Genomic DNA, 27,058 nt, shown 5'->3' with positions numbered 1-27,058 from the left:
TTTAAAGATTATATGCTGCGAACTTTAAACATTTCACAAACTTTTGAAAATCCAGTCTTTAGTTGATCCAGTTGTAAACATGACAGCCTTTTCCTACATGATGGGGTTTGGCATCACTAAGTCCTTGTTTCCAGGCAGAATGTGGCAGAACACGACACGTCTCTTGCAAATCCTGTATAATTCAGCCAATCTGATGTCAACTTCAAAACTCCTGAGGTGTTTCCCGCTAAATGTGCTGTATGCATCAGATGTTCAGCCAAAGGTCCATGGGCATGATGAGACTAGCTATCCCCATACATTATATTGAATTAATAGAAAATCATATGAAATTGCTGTATCATTCATCAGATAAGCATAATAAACACTGGGTGCTCAACATATGCATCACAAATGACAAAGTGCTCATTCTGAAATCTGAAAACAAATGCATGCTTTGTATACACATATACATTCATTCATCTTATACAATTGATATATGTACCAAATGTATGTTCATATTTAATATTTCCTGCATAATGACATAAATAAATAAAGTCATACTGGTAATATGCGTGGGAATATAGGTATATATGCGGACATCAATATAGCAAAAATAATTCACACTGTACAACAATGATTGTTTTTGGAATCTTTTTTTTTTTTTTTTTTAGATTTGGGCTAGGTGAATATGTTAATAAAACACATTCAAATTTTTCAAATTCAAATTTTGTTCTGAAAGTCGAAGTCTCACCTGACTGAAATGGTGCTTTACATTTCCCGGTCTCTGTTTCAAGTCAGATTTACATGTTTTCAGAGTTATTTAGATTTACATATTTTTATACCAGAGTTATAACTGTGTCAGAATAAATAATGCTTGACAATTTTAGATAACTTTTATAGAGAGGTATGTAATGTATTATAATCAACAACAACAACAACAAAAATATATTCAAACTCTCAATACTTAGCCAGGCAACCCTTAGCCTTAATGTCTGTCTGTAGTCTCCTGGGCATGCTGTCATCCAGGTTTATGTAATCCTGATTTATTTTTTCCCCAGACTCAGTCATAATATTTGTATCAGTTTTACTAGTTGTGGCTTTGGAATATGAATCACAGCATATTACAGATGAAAAAATAATAATAATAATAATAAAAAAAAAGTTAATTTCTGAAAATATCACAGTTAGGAGATTTATAATGAGTTGTCCCCTCGTATACATTTTTGGGGTATAATTTGTCACAGCTTACTTTATTTTTCCATCCTCACTTACATAAATAAACTATAGTGTCCTGCACCCAAAAATAAAAAATAAAAAAAATAAATCATAAATTATATCTGGTCTCTGAATAATTTTTAGTTTGACTGTATGTCCTTTGGTTATTTTCACACTTAATTATGCCCATTAAATGTGTTACGGTTCCTCGGCAAGGAATGCAACAAAATCAGGGAGACGCCACACAACCGCTTAATTAGCAAAAACAAACATTTCTTAAACTATAGAAAATAAACATGAAATGTTTATTAGTCAGTATAAGTGTATAGTCAGTGTATCAGCATGCATGTATGTGATACAAATGTAACAAATTCAAACTAACGAAACCAACGAAAGATAATGTCCAAAAATCCGATCTAGGAAAGGCAGATCATACGAAAACTCCTCGTGTGCGGCAGTGGTCCCCCGCAACCTCCATAACCCTCGAGAACACCTGTAGCTCCATGAAAGGCAAACAAATGCCAAAAAGCACCCAATAGCTGCCCACTGCTCTGTTCACTCCTCACTGCTGTGTGTTTGTACTTGGATGGGTTAAATACAGAGCATCTGAGCACGGGTTACCATACTTTACAAATGTCACATCTTTCACTTTTTTTTTTTTTGAGCAGCTCCATTGCAGTGGCTTAGTACTGTAATCACATGCTTTGCTGTAATAATGCAGGAAACCACTAGTTATAAATCTCCTAACTGTTATATTTTCAGAAATTTTCAGATAATGAAAAAATACTCAAGCAAGCAAAACACTCGACAAGGACCTGTCATAGTTTAACCTTTGTATGGTGTTTGGGTCTGTGGGACCCATTTTAATTTTTTATCAAAATCGTTTGGATCTCACAGCAGCTGTCTTAGCTGTTTAGGCTGATGTCATGCTGAAGAAGGAGTTGCAAATTCCATAGAAAGATTCAGTCTTTTGGACTGACAGCACAACTGGCCTCAATTATATTAAGAATGAGGACAAAAGGTTTCATACATTTGCCGCTAACAGAGTGTCTTACATAAGAGACACAACACAACCTCAAAATCGTGCAGATTATATACATTGTGGGTTGAAAGTGGAATATTCAATAAGCAAATAATAATGGTCCCAGTTTTCCCTTGAGTGATATACAGTTCCCCACAATTGATTTGACTTTGACTAATGATGACCCAGAAGCAAAAAAAGGCACAAGTGAACTTCTCTATTGCTTCTCACAATGGAAACATCTGAAAGTTGCAATTGCCTGGATTTTGAAACGGCAGAAACTTCTGTTGAAGTTGAGCCATAATTTGTTAATAAACAGTTCTGTCTATAATTTGAACCTCATGTTGCATGGTGGACTGCAGCTAGTGGGAGGAAGACTTGGTAAATCTTTGCCCAATCACCCTAATGGAGAAACCACCCCCTGCACACACAGCAGTGAACACACACACACCCTGTGAATACACACCCAGAGCAGTGGGCATCATTTATGCTGTGGCGCCCAGGGAGCAGTTGGGTGTTCAGTGCTTTGCTCAAGAGCACCTCAGTTGTGGTATTGCTAGCCTGACACTCAAACCCACAACCCTAGGGTTAGGAGTCAAACTCTCTGCCTTGGGTAGGTGTTACGAACCTCCAAGTGAAAAGTCCAGAGGAGAAGGTTTTCAACAATAATAATAATTACAATAAAACCACTTCGGGATGAAGAAACAAAGGAAACTGATCTTCTGTACATATGGTGTTTTATTTTGCCCATTGAATTAACCCAAATACATAATAGATACAAAGAACTACATCGATGAAAAGAGAAAGCAAACACATTACTCTTTACCACCCTCTCTCCACCGAGAGAGTAAACCCCCAACACGAGGATCAAACGCTACTGCAGGAACTCCACGAACGCCCCTTCAGGATCACCCAGCTCTAGGAAGCTCTATACAGCTAGATGTCTGCTCTCCATCCACTTCCCCCACTTCTGCCTGTTCTCTTCCCTTTATACCAGCTCTCGCTCTCCTGCTGATTGCCAACAGGTGTTACTCTAATTAATTTCCAACTGAAGACAGGTGTGCACACAGAACCTGTGAAAGACAAAAAAAAAAAACAGCAGTACATCTAGACAGACAGACACAGACACACACACACACGCACACACACAACCTAAGGGAAGTAACACTACCCCCATAAAATCAAACTAGAAGTTTGACTGAGTTACCGTAAGCAGCAATGCGAGGGTCTCTTTCTCTATAGTAGAGTAGTTCAGTTGATGTTTCTTAAACTTGACAGAGAAGTAGCTAACCAGATGACAAACATCTCTTTCTCTATCCTGCAACAACACCGCACCAGCGCCGGTAGCACTCGCATCAACTTCAAGCTTAAAGGGGAGAGAGAAATTTGGCGCAGGCAGGACAGGGGCAGAACAGAGGAGAGATTTCACGGCTTCAAAAGCATGTTGACAATCGTCCATAAACACAAACGGGACAGCAGGACTACATAAACTAGTCAGGGGGACAATGACTACTGAGAAGTTTCTGCAAAAACATCTGTAATATCCAGCCATACCAAGCAAACGACGGAGCTCACGTCTAGTCTTGAGGGCTGGATATGCTAGCACAGTGGTAACCTTGGCGTCAACAGGACAGACCTGGCCATGGCACACCTGTTTCCCCAAGTACGTCATGGTGGCCTTTCTAAACTCACACTTCACCAAGTTTAGTGTCAGTGATGCCACCGCCAACCTCTGAAACACCTCGGCCAAAATCGACATGTGACTAGTCCAGTCGTCCATACACTACCACATCATCTAGGTAGACATTGCAGTTTGGTACAGTCCCTAAAACCATCCACATCATGCGTTGGAACGTTGCCGGTGCATTTCTCAACCCAAAGGCCATAACTGTATACTGCATGAAGTGATCAGGGGTAACAAACACAGAGATATATGATGCCCGAGAGGTTAGTGGCACCTACCAGTACCCCTTCAGTAGATCTAACTTAGTGATGTACTCCGCGGGACCAATACTATCAATGGAGTCTTCCATCCTGGGCAAAGGGAACAAGTCTGGGACTGTCACTGCATTTACCTTACGAAAATCTGTGCAGAACCGTAGTGTACCATCAGATTTAAGAGTAAGTAAACATGGGGAACTCCATGGGCTACAACTAGATCTAGCTAACCCATTTCGTATTAAATAGTCAACTTCCTCTTTCATCATCTCTCTCTTAACCAGTCGACAACGATAGGCATGCTGCTTTATTGGGGCCGCTGTCCCAATGCTGATATTGTGCTGTATTACAGTGGTCTGGGATGGCACATCGCTAAACAGAGAGAGATGAAAAGTTATTAACAACATTACATCGTCATGTTTCCCCAGCGAGAGGTATGACAAATATGCCTCTAGGTCAGACAAGAGCTTCGAATTGGGCAACCTGCCACCTTGATGACCTCACAACGAGCAGTAAGGGCAGCGCCGAGCACAGGCAATAACCCCAACACTTGTTCACCTGGTTTAAATTAACGTTCAACCACTTTTCTGTCAAACTGCTGCTTCATGCATTCTTGTGACTGAGCCAAAGCTCTCTTTGCCAAGGAGGTGGCACAGTGCAACTGCTCTCGGTTCTGGGATACAAAATCCAATACATTAACTTTCGGCAAGGAGCCAGACACCAACTGCTCCTTCAACACCTTAAGTGGTCCTCGCACGCTATGTCCGAACACAAGTTCAGTCGGACTGAACCCCAAAGACTCTTGTTTAGCATTTCGAACAGCAAATAGCACATACGGCACACCTTCATCCCAGTCTCTTTCTGTATCAAAACATAATTTCTTTAGCGCCAAATAGCATTTGCACCTTGTGATTCAGGGTGATAAGCACTCGACACAGAGTGTGAAATTCCCAGCGCTTTCAACTTTTTCAAATTTTCGATAGAAAATTGGTACCTTGGTCGGTTTGTACAACCTTTGGCAATCCAAAAGTAGTAAAGGATTTAATCAGAGATTCAGTGATGGCATTAGCAGTGATGTTCCTTAATGGCACAGCCTCAGGAAAACGGGTGGACACGCACCTCATAGTTAACAAAAATTGATTCCCCTGACTTAGTCCTAGGCAAGGGACCAACACAATCCACAATAACATGCTCGAATGGTTCACCAACAGCCAGAATTGGATGCAGTGGGGCAGGTGGCATGACCTGGTTTGGTTTACCAACAATTTGGCATGTCCCACAAGTTTTGCAATAATGTGCAACATCTGCCTTAATGCCTGGCCAGAACAAATGCTCGAGCACACGATTGTACGTTTTTGTGATTCCTAGATGACCTGACCACAAATGTTCATGCGCTAACCCCAACAAGTACTGGCGCCATGCCGCCGGAACTACAACCTGATAAACAGTGTCACAACCCCCACTCAGATCCTCTGCCCTCCCACCCCGAGGAACCCACTTACGCATCAACACTCCATCCTCAATAAGAAAATGCTGCTCACTTGAACATCCACTAACATCATACTCAGCTGCGGCAAAACATTTTTCTAAGGTGAGATCACTCTTTTGTGCCTCGATAAGGACTTTGCGGGTTAACGGCAATATTTCCTTAGAGACAGTGACAGAGGGAGTAACTCTTACAGGACTATTCTCGAGACTGTTCTCTGCTTCCCCACTACAGGACAGCTGGTCCTCCCTAAACACAGAGGAGAAAAGTGAATCCACGAGATCCACCCCTTGGGCCTTCTTATGAACCTGTGCCCTGGTCAATACACTGACTGAAAACACTTTCAGAGATGGGAGTATCCACCACCTCTAGGTCTGGATAAACTTTTCCGCCAGCAATGTCATTTCTCATGATAAAGTCTACACCATCAACAGGAAAACAAGCCCGAACAGCAACAGGAAAGAAACCAGATGCCAACTTAGACTGCAGATGAATGGAATGTAAAGGAGCCGGCACAAAACTCATCCCTATCCCTCGAACTACAGTGCTCACGGCACAAGCAGACTGAGGAGTCAATGGTAGTACACTAGCCAGGATGAAGGAGCGTTAGCCACCTGTGTCTTTCAACACTGTGACCGGACACTGATCCTCAGGATTCCCTGTAAGGGATACCAGTCCCTTGGAAATAAATGGCTTGAAGCATTCATCAGGTTCTTTCAAAACAAGCTGACTACCACAGGTAGATACAGTTTTAATCAACCCAACTCCTTTTGGTAATTTAGACACTGGAGACTGAGGTTCTCGTTTGTACAGAACACAGTCTGCAATACGATGATCAGATTTATTACAATAAAAACAATGTTTGTCGCGCTGTGCCCCTGAGCTAGTACGAATGCTCTGAGGGTTACTAGGCTTCTTTCCAGTATCATCATGAGAGAACGAGTACTGTCTGACGGACGTGTTCTTGTGTCTCAATGCAAACTCATCAGCAAGTGTAGCAGCCTGCTGCAGTGTGGTTACTTTCTGTTCGTTGAGATAAACAACAATCTTCTCAGACACACAGTTCTTAAATGCTTCCAAAAGCATCAACTCGCGAACTGAAGAGAAATCATTGACTTTACATGCAGCACAAGATGGTATCAAACAAAATCCCTTGTTCTCTAGCAAAATTAATGTATGTCTGGCCTACCCCCTTTCTAAGAGCCCTAAAACGTTGCCTATACGCCTCAGGCACTAACTCATATACCCCCAAAATAGTGCTCTTAACTTTTTCATAGGAGAGGCTGTCTTGCACAGACAACGATGAGCAAGCCTCCTGAGCACTCCCTGACAGTTTACACTGTAACAGGATGACCCACACATCTTTTGGCCAATTCAGGACAACAGCAATGCGCTCAAATGAAATGAAATAGCATTTGAAATCTCAATGTCAGTTTCACGGAAAACAGGGACCAGAGAAATATGTTTACTCACATCAAAGTTACTAGTAGTATTGGATCCTGATGACACAGTACTGTCCAACGTGGCTGGAAAATGTGCTGACCGTAACGCCAGCTCACGCATTCTTATGGCTGTTTCCATCTCCAACTTCTTTAACTCCAACACCCTGGTCGACTCAACCTGTATCTTTTTAAGCTCGATCTCCCTCCTAAACTGGTGCTCACGTTCATGCTCCTCCCTCTCCAACTGGAGCCGAGCCAAACGAACCTTCAGCCGCATGTCCCCTCCAGATGTAGGAGAGAACTCCGCGGACAATGGATAATACTTCGGCAGAGTGAACTGCTTACCCTCATCACCCTTTACACCGAGCGGATCTGCCACATCAGGTGCCATGGCCACTTCCTTTACCACCGTACCAGATTGGTTCACTGCTGCCTGGAGAGACAAATCTGATGAACCAAAGACACCATTCTGTACCAACCCATCAGTCACGGCTGCTCGCAACTCCGCTTTTACCAGGGAGCTAGACACAGAAAGACCATAATGTTTAACAATAGCAAACAATTCAGTTTTCTTACATACATCCAGCTGCTCTAGTGTAGGGTTTGCTACAAACTCTTCTAAACTAAACACAGCCATCCTCACCACAATATCTTCCTGGCTGGCACAAATTAAAATGCTAACACTAACCAATAGTGTAACAAATGTAGACACGCCCAAGAAAAAAGAAACAGATTGCATGGATTACACAGTAAAACGGTCACACACCAGCTTCCACAAAGGAATAACCCACCCCCAGGACCTGCCTACCCAAAATAGAGCCTAATCTGTCTTCTGGGGCTTGCCGGGCACGAGGGCTTTGCCGGGCTTTGTCTGTCATCATGGACAGGTTTCTCACAGGAGTTCTGATAATGGATTGAATTTCATTGGCACTGGGTGAAAGCTAAGAGAGGCAATCATTGCATTAAACAATGAAAAGATTAAAGGGCTTTACTGCAGAAGGGAGTTTTAATCCACCTTCATGCTCTCATTATGGAGGAGTATGGCAGCATATAATTCAAATGATTAAACAAATTCTATGTGCAGTCTTTCAACTGCAATCAGCAAAAAAAAAAAAAAAAACTTTACGTCATCAAGCTCAGTTTGAGTCTGCGCAGTACACTCAACCCCCAGGAAGTGCGTGCTTTTCTTTGACTTCACTTGTCTCCATTGAATCCAAAGGGGTCGCTATGTCCATTTCTTTTACTGTCTATGTTGTGAACGCACTTCACAGCAGCAAGCGTGTGAGGCAAATCTTCTTCTTCTGCCTTATGGCAGATCACAGACTTATAAGTGCATCACCGCCACCTATCTCTCAAGTGGAGCATTGACACTATATCTACAATCTCAGTTAGGAGTGTCAATGGTCCAACGGCAGTGGCTCACTGGGAAGCCAAAACATCTTTACAATTCTGCGTGTATTTTTATGGCTCAAGTGGTAGAGAATTGCTTAGTAGGGCATGGTTGTGGGTTCGATTCCCAGGGAACACATGTTAGGTAAAAACTGTTGGCCTGAATGCATTGTTAGTCACTTTGGATAAAAGTGTCTGCTGAATGTATACTTTACTTTATAATTCAGATTTTTTTTTTCTCATTTACGCTTGTTCACATTGTGCACAAACATGGTTCACAATTTTTTTGTTTTGTTTATAATTTCCCAGGAAATCGTGCAGTAGGAGCAGCCGCAATTCAGTCTTCAACATTTGCGGACTGGTTTGCTGAAAAGGCCATTGACAGTAATCGCGGCTTCCAGCAGTTAAATACAACATGCACCTCAACCCTTAATGAGTCTAACCCATGGTGGAGGCTGGATCTGCTTGACGTTTATCGAGTTCGAGAAGTGGTCATCACTAACAGAAATGACAGCTATGCAGAACAAATAAATGGAGCGGAAATTCGCATTGGAAACTCTTTGGAGAACAACGGCAGCAACAATCCTATGTGAGAAACTTGAGCTTGAAAGAATGTGAGATATCAAGGACATATGTGAAGGATTCTGTGACTGTGTTCTCTAATTGTCTATCTCTCTGTCTATAGATGTGCTGTTATTTCTACTATTCCAGCAGGTGAGTCCTACAACTTTTCATGTAATGGGATGGTGGGACGTTACATGATTATTCGTATTCCTGGGGATTGTGAGATTCTTAGTCTTTGCGAGGTTGAAGTCTACGGATCCTTGGCAGGTAACTTATTGCTGTAGAGCTTTGAATTGAACTCTCTACATTAATATATATTTAAAGGGGGGGTGAAATGCTATTTCATGCATACTGAGTTTTTTACACAGTTAAAGAATTGGATTCCCATGCTAAACATGGACAAAGTTTCAAAAATTAAGTTGTACGCTTGAAGGAGTATTTTTGTTCCAAAAATACTTCTTCCGGTTTATCACAAGTTTCGGAAAGTTTTTTTTTCTTTAGAGTATTGGTCTGTGTGACGTTAGATGGAGCAGAATTTCCTTATATGGGTCCTAAGAGCACTTCTGCAGGAAGAGCGCGTGCTCCCGTAGAGCAGAGCAGAGACGAGACATTCACTGATCAGAGCGATAGAGCGAAATGTCACCAAAGAAGTTTGTTTTTGGTTGCCAGGGCAAGACAACCCTGCACAGATTACCAAAAAAAAAATAAAAAAAAAAAATGCATTAAGGGACCAGTGGATGGAGTTTATTTTTACAGAGCATCAACGGAGTTGTGCAAGTGTATTTGTTTGTTCCCTGCATTTCAAAGATGCTTGTTTTACAAACAAGGCCCAGCTTGACGACGGATTTGCGTATCGTCTATTTCTTAAGGATGATGCAGTCCCAAAGAAAAAGGTTCACAATCGTGTGTTGGAACCGCAGGGGGTGAGTAAAACTGTTTTTGTTGTTTACTTAACTATCGGCGCGTAAGCACATCAAGTAAACAACATGCGATGTTGTCATCAAACTGCACTTCCCACATTTAAACCTTTAAAGAAAAAAAAGAAGAAAAAAAAGAAGACATAAAGTGGAACTTAGTCATTTTCCAAAACCGCTAAGCAAATATATACAGTTTCAATACATAGAACACAGAGACTGATTGCTGATGCTACTCTTGTTAAATTTCAGCCTCTGGATCTGATTCTGGATCATAAATATACGCTGAATCTGACTGTTAGCCATGGTTTGTTTTAGATGTTTTTTTCCTCACGGTAATGTCACAGCTTCCAGACGCCCTCAACGCAAAAGCTTACGCGCGCTCGTGATTCTTTAGCTCCGCCCACACGTCACGCCTCCAGCCACTCGTGTTTTTCCGGAAAAAAAAAAAGGTACAGATTATCTTTATCTTATAAATAAAATAAAACTAAAGACTTTCTGGAGATATGAAGGATGCAGTACTACTCTATAGGTACTCAAGATTAACAGGAGATTGAGTGAAAATGAGCATTTCACCCCCCCGCCCTTTAATGTAATCTCATGCCTCTCGAGAGACACATAATCATAATTTATTAATTTTTCTTTGGCAAAAGTAGTTCATTACTCAACTTCAAGTCATTTTTCACTAATATTCTTTGCCCTTTCTACAAGCTTTATGCATTGAGATGCATCGTAACTTTTTTTTAATGCATTTTCTAGAAAATGTAGCAGTACTTGGTGCTGCTATACAGTCATCAACATCTGGGGCCTGGATTGCTGAAAATGCCATTGATCGAGGTCTCCAGCAGTTGTATACAAAATGTTCCTCAACACTCAGACAGACTAACCCATGGTGGAGGTTGGATCTGTATGATATTTACAGTGTTAACAGAGTGGTCATTACTAACAGAAGAGACTGCTGTGCAGAACAAATAAACGGAACAGAGATTCGCATCGGGAACTCTTTGGAGAACAACGGCAACAACAATCCCATGTGAGGAACTTGGTTCAAAGAGCACTAGACATCGAGCACAAATATAGGATACGAGAGTATTGTTACACCTCTGTCATGTGCTTCTCTCTCTCTAGATGTGCTGTTATTCCTGCTATTCCAGCAGGTGAGTCCTACAGCTACTCATGCGGTGGGATGGAGGGACGTTACGTGAACTTAATCATTCCTGGAGACATGAAGTTACTCACTATGTGTGAGGTGAAGGTCTATGGAGAAGGTAAATCGTTAATAGTGTTATTTACTGAGTAAATAGTGTGCAGGGTCTAAAATATATTTTCAATATTTCATTGTTAAATTAAGTCTTTTTTTATGGATATTCATATATGAATGTATTTTTTAGGTCCTTGTTTAAAAAAACGTTTGTAAAAATTCAGTTTAAATCCAGCAATGATTTGACCAACCCTACCATGAGAGAAAATGTTCTGAAACAGGTGAGAGAAAGAAATCAATTCAGCCCTCATTATTAATGTAAAATACGAGTAGTTTTCTTTCTGCTTTTGGAGATTTACATGGATAACTAAAATTGTACCTATTTATGGAATTAGTGCTACAATTATTTGTATGTATCATTGTAGATTTAATTCATCATTTGTTTATTAAATGTTGTCATTTATATATTGTTGTAATTGTAATCATGTAGAAACCAAATTTGTCTCATAACCTGACATTGCTCTAAAGTTGCTTCCTGGGAATATTATGACAATGTTTTAATCTGGGATTAGAGTGACATTTAAAAATGAAGATTTGAATTCATCAGCATAAATCACTTTAGTATTAACATGTTGTTTTCAGTTGGGATCTGCTCTAGCAGCTAGAGGACTGACAGATGTGATTCTGCATTGGTCTCAAACCCCTAATCGGGTGATCAAGAAAGTGAATGCAGCTAATCCAAAATGTGAGTCTGTTCTCTCAACTGTACAAACACTTATGAAATAAGGAATGATGATTAAAAACCATGTGATGTAATGAACAGAAATGTTTTATTTACAGGTCATTGAAGTAGGGGAAATGAATACTCTGGAAATCAACACTGCCTAATTCACTACATTAATATTCATTAAAGATTATATTTTTATATTCATCAAGATATATATTCATTCAAATTACACTGACTGAAATTTCTTCATGTTTAAAATGTGAATACTTTTAAAGCACTTCTGCTTACTTCCCTGAAGATTTCAAGTAAAACTTTCTTGTGTAATTATGTATTGTCAGCAAATAAAGGTAGCAATAAATACTGTATAATTAAACTTAACATGACAGTTTTCTGTATATTCACTGCCAATATAGATTTTTTTTTTTTTTAATGTTTAAAATCTATAAATTGTCATTTTAATTGTTTTGATGTTCTTGTTTTATTAAATTTCCTGCCATGAAATGTTGTTCCTTTGGAGCTGTAGTAAGATCTAAGTAGTGGATGAACGGAATCACACACTCAGATAGATCGCTAAAGATCGCTTAATCTGGAAAGCATCTGCTGTGTATCTGACAGATGTCTTTAAAGGGGGGGTGAAATGCTATTTCATGCATACTGAGTTTTAACACTGTTAAAGAGTTGGATTCCCATGCTAAACATGGACAAAGTTTCAAAAATAAAGTTGTACGTTTGAAGGAGTATTTCGGTTTGTCACAAGTTTGGGAAAGTTTTTTTCGAGTATGGCTCTGTGTGACGTTAGATGGAGCGGAATTTCCTTATATGGGTCCTGAGGCACTTCTGCCGGAAGAGCGCACGCTCCCGTATAGCAGAGCACTGAGAGCACAACAGACTTCACTGATCAGAGCGAGAGCGGCGCCAAATGTCACAAAAGAAGTGTGTTTTTGGTTGCCAGGGCAAGACAACCCTGCACAGATTACCAAAAGAGAAACAGCATTAAGGGACCAGTGGATGGAGTTTATTTTTACAGAGCATCAACGAAGTTGTGCAAGTGTTTGTGTTTGTTCCCTGCATTTCGAAGATGCTTGTTTTACAAACAAGGCCCAGTTTGACGCCAGATTTGCATATCGCTTATTTCTTAAGGATAATGCAGTCTCTACGAAAAAGGGTCACGATCGTGTGTTGGAACCACAGGCGGTGAGTAAAACTGCTTCAAATATCTCTGTGTTGTTAACTTAGCTATCAGCGCATAAGCACATCAAGTAAACAACATGCGATGTAGTCATCAAACTGCACTTTCCACATGTAAAGCTTAAAAAAAATAAAAAATAAATAAATGACATAAAGTGAAACTTAGTCATTTTCCATAACCGCTAAGCAAATATATACAGTTTCAGTACATACCACATAGAGACGTCGTTTGCTGATGCTGCTCTTGTTAAATTTCAGCCTCTGGATCTGATTCTGGATCATAAATATACGCTGAATCTGACTGTTTCCTCATGGTAATGTCACAGCTTCCAGACGCTCTCAACGCAAAAGCCTTCCCACGCTCGTGATTCTTTAGCTCCGCCCACACGTCACACCTCCAGGTGCTCGTGTTTTTCCGAAAAAAAAAAAAACGGTACAGACTATCTTTCTCTTTTAAATATAAAAAAAAAACTAAAGACTTTTTGGAGTTATGAAGGATGCAATACTACTCTATAGGTACTCAAGATTGACAGGAGAGTGAAAATGAGCATTTCACCCCCCCTTATGGCGTCAGTTTTACATATGTTTTAAATCATAAAAAGCCTAAATACATATAATGATCGTCTCTTTCAGGGGCATAGATTACGTAGGGGCGTGCACCCACTTTTAATATGACGTAAATTCGTCCCCCGCACTTTTTTGGCAAGCGTGTTCACACAGAGGTATGAATAAAGAGCCGGTGTGAATAAATATAGTTTTAAATTCAAAGGATAGTCTGTGCATGATCTGATGTTTTATTCGGACCCAGAGTAAAGCGAGATGAACATTGTGGAGCATTGAACACTCTTGCAATGTTTGTGTTCCATTCATACTCGAAGACAGAGGGCGCTCTTGCACAGAAAGTTTTACCAGGAAATTCCTAATATGGACAAAAGCATACTGCTATTGTTGTATGAAAACAGAAAAACAGAAATGTTTGGAAATATGAAGACATTAAACATGATTGTGACAATATATGGTTTATTTGTGTTTTTGAAGTCATCTCCAGATAATAAAGTATATGATCAATGCAGTACTAATTGACATTTATTACGGTATAAATTAAAATGTATTAATTAAATTAGAGAAAAATTAACAGAAATCTTTTGTAACATTATAAATATCGTTATCATCACGTTTGATTGACTTTTCAGCTTTTGAATGATATAATGTATAATGTTACAAAAGCTTTTTATTTCACATAAATGCTGATCTTTGGATACTTTTCATTAAATAATCATTATTAAAATTTTTCTTTTGTTGTTTTAAATATTGATAATAATAATTTAAAAAGGTTTGTTGAGCAGCAAATCAGCATTCTACAATGATTTCTGAAAAAAATAAAAATAATCATTGAGGAAAAAGCTTATTTGTATCACCGTGTTATTTATTATGATGGTTAAAATACCCTGATAAACAGCTAATGAACAGAAACCTTTGGTTGATTACAACATTTATTAAATGCTGTACCGTTTACAGATTTAGTCTGTATGCTGAATGTATTAATCAGACACTAGCTTATCAACAACATATTGACAAATGTCTGTACAGAGTATTTCCAGTCTCACAACAATGATCAACATTTGTTTTGTTCCTTGTCCAGTGATAAATTGTATTGTGTGTGATGTCAGTGTCCTCTGCTTTAAATCTCTGTGTTATGCAGCTCTAGATGAACCCACAGACCTTTAGTTCATGTATCCTGATTTCCACTCCATCAGTCCGATCATTTCCATGTTGTTTTGTGTCTATTTGAATGATCTCAGGCAACATGTAAATCCTGGGAGATCCACATGAGTCCATCATCTGCTCACACCTCAAACGATGGGCAGTCACTCCATAAATATCTCAGACTGTGTTTGACCATTTTGTCTCAAATACAGATTTCAGCACCTCTGTAAGATTTTACTGTTCAGAAAGACACACAGCATTATTTTCCTTTCCCATTGGATTTCTGCACTCAAAAAAAATAAATAAAATAAAAATAAATTATTAATCTATTTGATATGGTTAAATATTAAGAAATGTTAGTACTATGACAGTATTTCTCTTTAGTAAGTTGTTCTGGATGAGTCATGATTAAATATGAATTGAAATTAAATAAAATAAAATGAACCAAGCGCTGGTATGTTTTGCACCCAACAATCAATTTCAGAGGCAAAAGAGAACTCAATCCCTGATGCATTTTGCCACTCATAATAAAAAAATGACTGAAAGAAAATTGAGTTGAAGGTTTTGAATTAAAGATGTCTTATGTTCTCATACTGAGGAGGGGACTATTAGCATCAGTACAATGATTAGCCATAGATTTAGGCCTGTTTTTGTAGTATCGTGCATGTATTTTAAACGATGAAATAGAGTCCCATTGGATAAAACAGCAGTTCATTTATGATTTGACGTGTGGCGGCTCACTGTTTCAGCTACAGCATTTCGCTGTGAAACTGGATCATTAAATGTGCCCTAACCCATGACTGCAATCAAAGACAATTTGCCCAATAGCAACAATTCTTTAACCAGCTGATAAATTATGAGTGCATTGCTGGCCTCCGTTACACATAGATGGATCAGAGGTGATTGTTTAAAGCCCATCTGCTGACACAATCATATCATAATTATAATATTATAACCATGTTAGTACATAGATGAAGCCCTGGATGCATTTTGGCAGCCTGTTGGTTTGAGGACACACTAGCACAGATGTGAAGTGACTGTCATTGGCAGACAATCACCTGAACTGTAAATATCATGTGACTGAAAAAAAACTCTGGAAAGACACCACTAGAGCACATTTAAAAACCATTTAAAACATTTTTTGAGTGTTTGCTCATCTGAAATACGTCTGTAGGATCAGATGTCAAATAGACATTTACTGGATGTCTTTAAGATGTTGTTTTTTATCATTTAGAATGTATCTAAAACTGACATCTTACAGACGTCTATCTATCCGATGTCTGAACAGAGCAGATGCTTTCCAGATCAAGAGATCTTATCTTGCAGATATTGCATCTGGGTAAGTTGCTCGATTCCACGGGAAAACCGTGAGCTTGACAACAGTGCTAATGGAAATCATTTGCTTTTTGAGCAATTTGAGTTTGTGAGCATCTCTCTTTTGCTTTACTGAATTCATGCTATTGGTCTTACAATGACAATCATTTGTTACTGTACTGCACATGTTTTTATACGAAAATATAACCTATATATGTGCGATGTTCTGAAAAGTGTTGTAAATTTGGCGTCAAATTTCGTCTTGCTGACTGATATAAAGATGTGAAGTAATATAATACAGATCGGGTAGGAGATACAATAATAATAAATCACTGATCCCGCTTATAGGCTGCTGTTGTGTACTGCAAATATTGCTAGAAGTTGCATGCACTGATGCATAATAATAATAATTGATGCATCGCCAAGTCAAGTCAACTGGTGAACTGTGTCAAAGCAACTATGGTTCTGGAAAAACAGTTCTGGAAACTCAATAATTTATCGGCTGCAAGATAAATCTTAATTATGATTTCTGCCTTTCTCAATTTAATAAACCTAAATTAGTCTGAAAACACATTATGGGAAATTAAATGTATTAGTTGATTCATTCATTATTTTTAAATGTATTGTTTTGGTTACAAACAGCAATAGAACATTTTACCATGGTATAACTAAATACTGTATGAGAGCCTTATTTGTCCACCAGTCTGCATTAATTTATTATTATTATTATTATTATTATTATTATTATTATTATTATTATTATTATTATTATTATTATTATTATTATTATTATTATTATTATTATTTAATCCAAATACATTTTAGGAATACTTATTTATGGGGTATTAAATGTGAAAAGTATCATATAACGTATATGACACCTCCTCTGACAGACTGACAGGAGTGGTATGTAAAGTTGAGCTAATGTCTCTCTCTCTCTCAGTCAAACATCCTCAGCTGAAGCAGAACGAATCAAGAAGAGATTGATATGAACATGAAGGTTTGGGTAAGGAGTCTCTTACTTTTACTGGGTAAGTAAAATGTGCAAAACTTCAGTGTGTCTAATATCTTTCCAACGTTGTTGTTTCTACTACTCTTAAGTTTCACTATTCTGTGGTATATATTGTGGGAGGAGATTGGCCTGTAATGACTTTCAGGTGCAAACGGTTAGTACTGTGATCAGGAAAGTATAAAATAGTTGTTGCAGTGGCATATTCCTAAAGTTGTGCTTGACGTTCAGTCACTTAACCTTGGCTCTCGATGTGCAGCCTTAATCCTTGTGCTCAACGTACAGTTTTATCCTTGATTTATTAAGAGGTTTTACACTGTCAGGAAAACAGGGCAGGCAAACATTCATTGCTGCAGTAAGAAAAAAAAAATACCTGTTTTAGGCCTAACACTTAACAAAATTTCATTAGGTTTATGATTCTATTTAAAACTAAGCATCATTCTGTGTTTCTCATTTCTTTTAGGGTTTTTCACTGTTCAAATGAAGGCAAATGGAACAGAAGGTTGGATTGCATTAGTAAAACACTATTACATTTCACTATTACTTAACTTCATTCAAACTGTATACTTTTTTAACAGCCTTTATTTATTTAGATTATTTTATTTAGTGTTGGTGTGTTTTAATATTCTTTATCAAGAGGCTATATATATTTTAATATCAGCCATACACACTCCTGTTAAAAGTCATAAGTGTATATTAAGTGTGTCTTAACTTATGTGCACAGATAGTCGGGATGAGACTATGTAAAACATCCAAAGTTCATTTGGTTTTACATGCCATTTGGGGTTAATCTAAAATAAATGAATTTAAATAATGGAGCTGCAGTTTGCATCAACATTTACTTGATGTCCCCAGGCCATCAAAGATGTAAATGAGTTAGTTTGATGGCAACTGATTTGGAGAAAAGTGTCATTGCATCATTTGCTCAGCAATGGATGCTCTGCAGTGAATGGGTGCCGTCAGAATGAGCATCTTGATAAAAACAGCTGATAAAACATCACAATAATCCACAGCACTCTAGTCCATCAATTAGGGCTTGTGAAGTGACAAGAAATGCATACATCTTAAGATGTTTTACATTTAAAACGTAAAATACGAATCCACAATCCATCATAACGCTTGTTCCAGTGGAAAAAGTCATCTCGTCTGAATAAGGAGAGAGATATGCAAATCAAGCACCATTTACCAGTGTTATACCAATGTATATTTATTATTATTTTTTTATTATTTTCCATTTGTTTTATGACATATTATAATAAATGTATAATGTTCTACACCTATAATCATTCCAATTCGGTTTGTATAGCGCTTTTCATGACACACATTATGTCAAAGCACCTTCACAGAAACACAATATTAATGATGAAACGGACCCACTATATATTAAGTGGCCTTAACTACTATGTACTTACATTTTAATTAATAATTTAGTAAAATGAATGCATTGTGTACATACATGGTTTTACATTGTATTTATATATATATATATATATATATATATATATATATATATATATATATATATATATATATATAAACTACATGTAATTGCATCTGCATTTAATTTCTGTAATTACATTTATAATTACACTGTTGACCCATACTTTACACCTTAACCCAGCCTTAAACTTACCCACACCTCCAACCCTCTCCCTAATCTTACCCCTATCCCACCTCCCAGCAGCAAAAGTGTTTTACAATACAATAAGAAAACAATAAGTACATTGTCCTTATTGTTTTATGTAAGTACATAGTAGTTAAGGCCACCTAATATAAAGTGGGACCGATGAAACCATATTATTGCATGTTAAATTTCAGCCAGAATAGAAATAAATAATTGTTAACATAATTGAGGGTTTCTCTTTAACATGTTCTAGTGAACACAGCAAGATGGGGCTCAGCCAATCAGTCGACAACATATGCAAACTGTGATGCTCAAAGAGCACTGGATGGGATAAACTCCACCTGCACTCATACAGATACACAGAGTGACCCGTGGTGGAAGCTGGACCTGATGAAGACGTACAGTGTGAACAGAGTGACCATCACTAACAGACTCGACTGCTGTAGTTACAGGATAAACCGGGCAGAGATTCGGGTTGGAAATGATTCTTCAGATGTTTTTATCAATCCAGTGTGAGTCTCTCTGATGTATTTTTACAGAGCCTGCAGAAAATCTGGCCAGTTGGTTGGTAAAGCCCTATGTCACTGAAAATAATGTAAACTCACAGTGAAGTGAGTCAGATATCTGTTCAGTGCAGTTAAGGACTGATCTGACAGAATCTTGTCTTTTTGATCTATTCATTAACCATGCAGTTGTGCCCCTGTTAATTAATTGTAATATGTTAATCAAAGTTAATCAAATATCAAATAGTGTTATCAAAAAAACGAAAAAAAAAAAATACTAGGGGTGGCACGGTTCAACTTTTTCATGGTTTGGTTTGTTTCACGGTTTTAGAGTGACTGTCTCCGTACAGTTTGGTATGTGCTGTGTTTATGGAAAAACTACACTTTCTAATAAAAAAAAAAAAATAAGGTTATTCTTTACTAAAGTTACAAAAGCTTTTTAATCAAGAGCATTGAGTGATTTCCTTGCTGTTGCTGTTCGATAAATATAAAGACTTTAAGAGAATGCACTGATACAGAAGGCATACGTTCAGCCGGCATTTTGACATGATTTTTGTGTGAATTTGTCCATTTAAAGACAATACCTCAGAGATATCTTATATTTGCACGTGTTCTGAGGCACGGGTTTGCGCATTTCGGATGAGCGCACGCACAAGCTAGCATACTCTGGCTCTTAAAATGTTGAAACTGACAAAGCTTAAATGAGTTTAGTTTAAAAACAGATATTAAGGTGTGCTATTCAGATCTCATCTGTGCCATGAGCTATCAGCACCCGGATGATGACGGAATAAATAGCTGCTCATATACAGCATTCACATTGAACAAGAGTGAATGATTTGTCAAGGTTTATTTTATGTATTTTTTTTTATTTATTAATCACTGTTGTTGTAATATCTGGGAAGACAGAATGCACATGCATCAACAGAAAGATGTATTAGCTGAACCATGTTTTTTTTTTTTTTACGTGCTATTTATAGCAACCCATATTACAGATGCTTTGTCAGATTTAAGTTGAACCGCTGTCCCAGCGCATGCCGAACCATGTGTGGTGTACCTAACGATTCGTTTTTTTCAGCGAACTGTGCCACCAGTAACAAATACAGTTAGGGATAATGAACAAAAGAAAGCTACTCACTCTTTCATTTTTCTCCAGATGTGCTGTAGTTTCTACTATTCCAGCAGGAGCTACCTACAGCTACTCGTGTTCTGGGATGGAGGGACGTTACGTTACTGTGAATATTCCTGGAGCTTCACAGATTCTGACTCTCTGTGAAGTGGGAGTCTATGTGATTTTTCCAGGTAATTCACTATTTAACAACCTTGTGATTTTGACTTTTAAAGGGGTCATTGGATGCAAAATTCACTGTCGTGGCCTAATGGTTACAGAGTCTGACTCGCAATCGAAGGGCTGTGAGTTCGAGTCTCAGGCCGGCAGGAATTGTGGGTGGGGGGACTGAGTGTACAGTGCTCTCTCCACCTTCAATACCACGACTTAGGTGCCCTTGAGCAAGGCATCGAACCCCCAACTGCTCCCCGGGCACCGCAGCATAAATGGCTGCCCACTACTCCGGGTGTGTTTTCACAGTGTGTGTGTGTGTGTGTGTGTTCACTGCTCTGTGTGTGTGCACTTCGGATGGGTTAAATGCAGAGCACAAATTCTGAGTACTTCTGAGTACTTAATGAGTACTTCTTGGTACTTAATTCTGAGTACCAAGTCACCATACTTGGCTGAATGTCACTTCACTCACTCACTTTTCACTTTTTCACATGTTGTTTGAACTGAAATGTGTATAGCCAGTGTGCCTACACAACCATCCAACAATGATAACAATCCACCCAGTGCTTTTTTAAAAATCTCTATAAATCCAAACCTCTTTCCAAACCCAAGCTGATCTCAGATTCCTGCCAGTGTGACATCACAATGACAGACACCTCCCATGATAGCACAGATTAGACTGGTGTCTGACATGCCCTGAGTAACTTTCATCGGTCTGCCATTGTTTCACCACCAGAACAGATGAAAGCAAGAATGACTCCTATTGTTTTTGAAGGGAATGCGCCCCCATCTACCTAAATGTGTCTATGTTAGCACTAATCATTCATAATCCATCTATTTTTTTTTATATAAATCAAGTCAAGTCTGCATTATTGTGAATTCTTCCAAATATACAGTACATACATAAAGATAATTGAAACTGCGTTACTGTCATACCCTTTGTTCATACAGATAAAAGTGTTAATGCTGAATGAGGGAGTGAGCAGACCAACACTGTACAAAGTTTCTGGTGCGCTGAAGTTCAGAATTCAGTGATGCATGGGGAAAAAGAGAAGCTGTGTGATGGCAGAAGACTGAAGAAGCTGTGTGATGGGTGGGTGGGATCACCTGTGATGCAGAGGGCTTTGCTAGTGAGACGTGTTCCATAAATGTCCTGGAGGGAGGGGAGAGAGACACCAATGATCTTCTCAGCTGCTCTCACTATGCGTTGCAGAGTCTTTCAGCAGGACGCGTGGCAGGCGCCATACCACACAGTGATGCAGCTCGTCAGGATGCTCTCGATGGTGCCTCTGTAGAAGGTGTACAAGATGGGGGGTGGGGCTCTGGCTCTCCTCAGTTTGCGGAGGAAGTAGAGACGCTGTTGTGATTTCTTGGCCAGTGCTGCGGTGTTTTCAGTCCAAGAGAGGTCCTCTGTGATGTGCACACCCAGGAACTTGGTGCTGCTCAGGTCTTCTAGTCAGAAAGTCTAACAGCCAGTTGAACAGCAAAGTGTTGAGCCCCAGCTGGACCAGTTTGTAGATGAGCTGTTGAGAAATGATTGTGTTGAATGCTGAACTGAAGTCTATGAACAGCATTCTGACATATGACTTTATTTTTCTCTAGATGTGTGAGTGCTAAGTGGAGGGTAGTGGTGATGACATCATCGGTCGAGCGACTGGACTGATATGCAAACTGGAAGGGGTCCAGGGAGGGGGGGAGCGCAGACTTGATGTGGTGCATGACTAGCCGTTCAAAGCACTTCATGGGAACGGGGGTAAGTGCAACAGGACGGTAGTCATTGAAGCAGGATGGAGATGGCTTCTTCTGAACTGGGATGATGGTGGTAGCTTTAAAACATGTGGGAACAACAGCCTGACTAAGTGAGATGTTGAAAATGTCTGTGAAGACATCAGTGAGTCTGCTGCACAGTCTCTCAGTACACGCCCAGGGATGTTGTCAGGACCCGGAGCTTTGTGTGCATTGATCTTCTGTGCAGTGGTGCTGTTTTTGTTGCTCAAAGCGAGCGAAGAAGGTGTTCAGCTCGTTCAGCAGAGAGATGCTGTTGTCACAGGTCCGTGGTGGGGGCTTGTAGTCCGTAATGGTCTGTATCCCCTGCCACAGGTTCCTAGTGTCTCTGCTGTCGCTGAATTGGTGAACTATCCTCCTGGAGTGCTGTCTCTTAGCCTCTCTGATGCCGCGGGACAGGTTGGCCCTGGCTGTTCTCAGGCCCACCTCATCTCCAGCTCTGAAGGCAGCGTTCCGCATCTTCAGGAGTCTGTAGACCTCCCATGTCATCCACGGCTTCTGGTTGGCCCGGACAGTGATGGTTTTTGTGACTGTTACATCATCTATACACTTGTTGATGTAAGCAGTGACAGTCTCTGACTACTCCTGGAGGTCAGTGGCGTTATTGCATGTGGCAGCCTGCTTAAACATATTCAAAGCAGTTTTGAAGATCTTGAAGATTTGTTTGTGAACTGGTTTGGTGACTTTAATGAGCGGTCTGTATGCAGGCATTAGCATGACAGTGATGTGGTCTGAGGCTGCGAGGTGGGGCAGGGGAAGGGCTTTGTAAGCTCCTCTCTGTGTGGCGTAAACAAAGTCCGAAATGTTTTTAACTCGTGTTGGAAATTTAACGTGTTGGTGTATTTTTGGGAACACACTTTTGGTCTACATGGTTGAAATCCCCAGCTATGATGAGAAAAGAATCAGGGTGTGCTGTCTGCTGCTCACTGATGTGCTGGCACAGTTCATTAAGTGCATCGGGAGAAATGTAAACAGTCAGTCCTGAATTGTGTGCTTTGAACTGCAAAAAATAAATAAAAATAAAAATAAAAAATTACCTTTCTCCATACCCTTTTTTATGTTTTAACAACATTATGGGGCAGTTCATGTCAGATGTTACTGATTTAAAATGTTATTTAAATCCTACAGGATTTTTTTTCTTCACATTATTTACAAGTGAAAGATATTCCTTGAAATTGATAGATCTGATAGAAATACATTATAGATAAGTAAATCTCCTGAAACTCATATACAAAATATGCTGACTAAAACTATTTCTTGACACTATGACATCTTCCAGGTAATTTGGCGACAGGAAGAACCGTCACACAGTCATCAACCATTAGCACCTGGTTTGCTCAACAAGCTATTGATTTCAATCCAGGTTTCATCAAGCCATCATCATCGTGTTCCTCAACCACTGCTCAGACTAACCCATGGTGGAGGGTAGATCTGCGTTATATTTACAGAGTAAGTAGAGTTGTCATCACAAACAGACTTGACTGCTGTCCAGAACGAATAAATGGAACGGAGATTCGCATCGGGAATTCTTTGGAGAACAACGGCAACAACAATCCCATGTGAGACCCTCTTTCAGTGGCTTTAATATCCATAAAATAATCCCTATAAAGAAAGTCTAGAAGTCTAAATGAGGTTTTCTCTTTAGATGTGCTGTGATCTCTAGCATTCCAGCTGGTGTTTCCTCCACCTACACCTGTAATGATATGGAGGGTCGATACGTGAATCTGTTCATTCCTGGAGATTCAAGGTTTCTTACTCTGTGTGAGGTGGAGGTCTATGGAGAAGGTGTGATCAAACAAGGAAAATTAAGCTATATATGAACGAAATCCAAAACAGGATTCTTACGAATTTTGGGCTGTTGATCCCAAAAACAGTATCTGTTTCGCTTGACCAAAGTTTTTCAAGATTACAAGCATTTTTGCATTTGAGAACCATTCATGTTGAGAATCCTTGTATTCTTACTTAATCAGCAGAAGAACACCACAAATACGAATCCTGTCTGAATCTGAGGCAGATTACAAATAATTGTTTAATTCTCAACCCATGTTCACGTATGAAATTATTTTAGACATACTCCTGATTTTATGGTTATAATTATGACCAGTGACAGAAGAAAATGCAAACCTGAGCCACTATTATTTTCTTTTTTTTTCTGCTATATCGGTGGGTGTTTTACCACATGAAAATATAAAAAAATATATATTACAATATTTAGTTAAAAATGCATTTATTCACTTACAAATTTGTTGATGCTTAAAATTTGCTGATGCTATTTAATGCCAAGTTCCTAAATTATGTAACTAATAACTTACCCTCATGTCGTTCCAAACCTGTGAGACCTCCGTTTATCTTCGGAACACAGTTTAAGATATTTTAGATTTAGTCCGAGAGCTCTCAGTCCCTCCATTGAAGCTGTGTGTACGGTATACTGTCCATGTCCAGAAAGGTAAGAAAAACATCATCAAAGTAGTCCATGTGACATCAGAGGGTCAGTTAGAATTTTTTGAAGCATCGAAAATACATTTTGGTCCAAAAATAATAAAACTGGATAAATAAAACTTCAACTGGTTTACTGAATCGAACTGTCTGAAAGAACTACTGGTGATCAGAAAACCGATGCAACCGGTTCTTGACTCGTGAACGAGTCAGTCTATTGCTCATTATCTGGCTCGGCTCGGTGATCATCTTCAATTCTCTCTTTACAGCAGTTCAGTCAGTGTAACGTTACTGTTTGAGTAAATGAATTACTCCGGGATATTGGTTTATTTTAACTCAGAAGGAGTGTCAGTCACATTAAAAAAGTGAACAGCTTAAGTCATTTGAGGATTAATGCGTATTGGAGACGCGAACCGTTTAAAATGATTCAGTTCGATTTGGTGAACTGAATGCTTCGTTCGCGAACCGGATATCCAGACTGCTTTGATTTGAACTCTCTCACACAGACACGGAAGAGAAGACAATGCTGAATAAAGTAGTCGTATTTGCTATTTTTGGACCAAAATGTATTTTCGATGCTTCAAAAAATTCTAATTGAGCCTCTGATGTCACATGGACTACTTTGATGATGTTTTTATTACCTTTCTGGACATGGATAGTATACCGTACACACAGCTTCAATGGAGGGACTGAGAGCTCTCGGACTAAATCTAAAATATCTTAAACTGTGTTCTGAAGATAAACAGAGGTCTTACGGGTTTGAAACAACATGAGGGTAAGTTATTAATTACATAATTTTGCTATCTGGGTGAACTAACCCTTTAATATCATCTGGGTCATATTTGTTTCACTTTGAGTAGGCAACATGACCTATTCATGTTCCATTAAGTGACATGCATTTGCACCAAAATGCTGTGAATTGGAGTCAAAAGCTGCAATGATAAGATTATGTATTGACAATGATTAAATTACGTTATTATTTGCATTTAGCGTTTTCTTTTCCCTTCTATGTATGTTCACTCACTCTCATGTGTCACTCGTTTAGGTCCTGAACTGAAGAAAACCTTTGTGAAGATGAAACTGAAGTCCAGCGGGAGTCTGTCTGCAGAGCTCCTGTCACAGGTGAGAGAGGGAAACATACAGAAATCTGAATTCAGATCACACTGACAGCAGTTTAAGAGGTCTGATCATTACAGCTTGAGTCTGCTCTGGAGAAACGAGGGATTTCTGACGTGAAGCTGCAGTGGTCTCAACCGCCAGCTGCTCAACAGGAAGTGATGCGGAAGGAAGACGCACCAGGTGAGAGTGTTCAAACTGGTAAACTGAAAAGATGTTGATTTTAAAGTAAAATTGTTATGATGGAATATGTATGTATATAACTTAATAAACTGTTTTATTTTACAGCTCAATGTGCAGTAGGGAAGAGATGATGATGATGATGACGATGATGGGAAAACTCTCGATCTTAAAAGATTTATCATCTTTCACTTTCATTGCTTGGTAACACTTTAGAATACTGTTTCTTACTTACTACATAACTAATAAGGAATTATTGAAGAACTAACAGGTGATTATTTATTAACACTTAACTCACTACTGTTAACTACTAAGGAAAATGTGTTAATTAATCAGTATGTAATATAATTTTATGATTATGTTAAGTAACAGTTAGCTAATCAATAACTAATGTATTGTGTCATACCTCCTGAAGAACTACTATTAATTATCTACTAGTTAGGGTTCAAGAAAAAGAACTATGAAGTAACTACTAATGAACAGTTATACGCAATTATTTCATATAAATGTTATTAGCAGTAGTAGTAGTTGTATGAAATGCAATATTAATAAATGCAATACATTTTATAGAGGTATTGCCTGCGTAGTGAATTGTTTTGTGAGTGTGTTTTGTAAGAAATCAGCTTCCAGTAGGAACCCCACCATGACTCCAGTGCCTTGTGATAACTTACCTTAGTTTTATATTTTATATACAGTACTGTATGTGTGCCTCATCAGCATATACCACATTACCATTAATTCAATTTCTTTATGCAAGGCAAAGCCTGAGGAAAAAGGAAAATACAGGTATCCAATTTGTAATTAATAAAGAATTATCAGATAATTCTGCAGGAATTACTTAGAATCTGAAACAGTATTCTAAAGTGAAAAAATAGGGAACCCATTAGTAATTAATAAAGATTTATCAGATAATTTTGCAGGACTTAGAACAGAATTCTAAAGTGAACCTATTAGTAAATAATAATAAACTACATCATTTTGACTAAAATCTGTTTATTTCAGATGAGAACATTTGTTAATACAGCATATTTTATTCCATTTTAA

General features: G+C 38.7%; 1 protein-coding gene across 1 annotated transcript in view; it reads left to right on the top strand.

The window, feature by feature from the left end:
- LOC113040802 (uncharacterized) overlaps positions 1–26,148 on the top strand; it is a 29,497-nt gene extending 3,349 nt beyond the window's left edge. Inside the window, exons 5-17 of the mRNA XM_026199052.1 lie at positions 8,780–9,059; positions 9,156–9,301; positions 10,708–10,981; positions 11,077–11,216; positions 17,066–17,116; positions 17,558–17,596; positions 18,972–19,230; positions 20,375–20,520; positions 23,562–23,841; positions 23,928–24,067; positions 25,764–25,840; positions 25,915–26,017; positions 26,123–26,148. Coding sequence (XP_026054837.1) covers positions 8,780–9,059; positions 9,156–9,301; positions 10,708–10,981; positions 11,077–11,216; positions 17,066–17,116; positions 17,558–17,596; positions 18,972–19,230; positions 20,375–20,520; positions 23,562–23,841; positions 23,928–24,067; positions 25,764–25,840; positions 25,915–26,017; positions 26,123–26,148 — 1,961 coding nt within the window. The remainder of the gene's footprint in view (positions 1–8,779; positions 9,060–9,155; positions 9,302–10,707; positions 10,982–11,076; positions 11,217–17,065; positions 17,117–17,557; positions 17,597–18,971; positions 19,231–20,374; positions 20,521–23,561; positions 23,842–23,927; positions 24,068–25,763; positions 25,841–25,914; positions 26,018–26,122) is intronic.
- The last annotated feature ends 910 nt before the right edge of the window (positions 26,149–27,058 follow it).

This window comes from Carassius auratus, chromosome 22 (assembly GCF_003368295.1).
Source record: "Carassius auratus strain Wakin chromosome 22, ASM336829v1, whole genome shotgun sequence".
Lineage (NCBI taxonomy): Eukaryota > Metazoa > Chordata > Actinopteri > Cypriniformes > Cyprinidae > Carassius > Carassius auratus.
The sequence above is the reverse complement of the archived record's forward strand: the minus strand, read 5'-3'. Positions and strand labels throughout refer to the sequence as shown.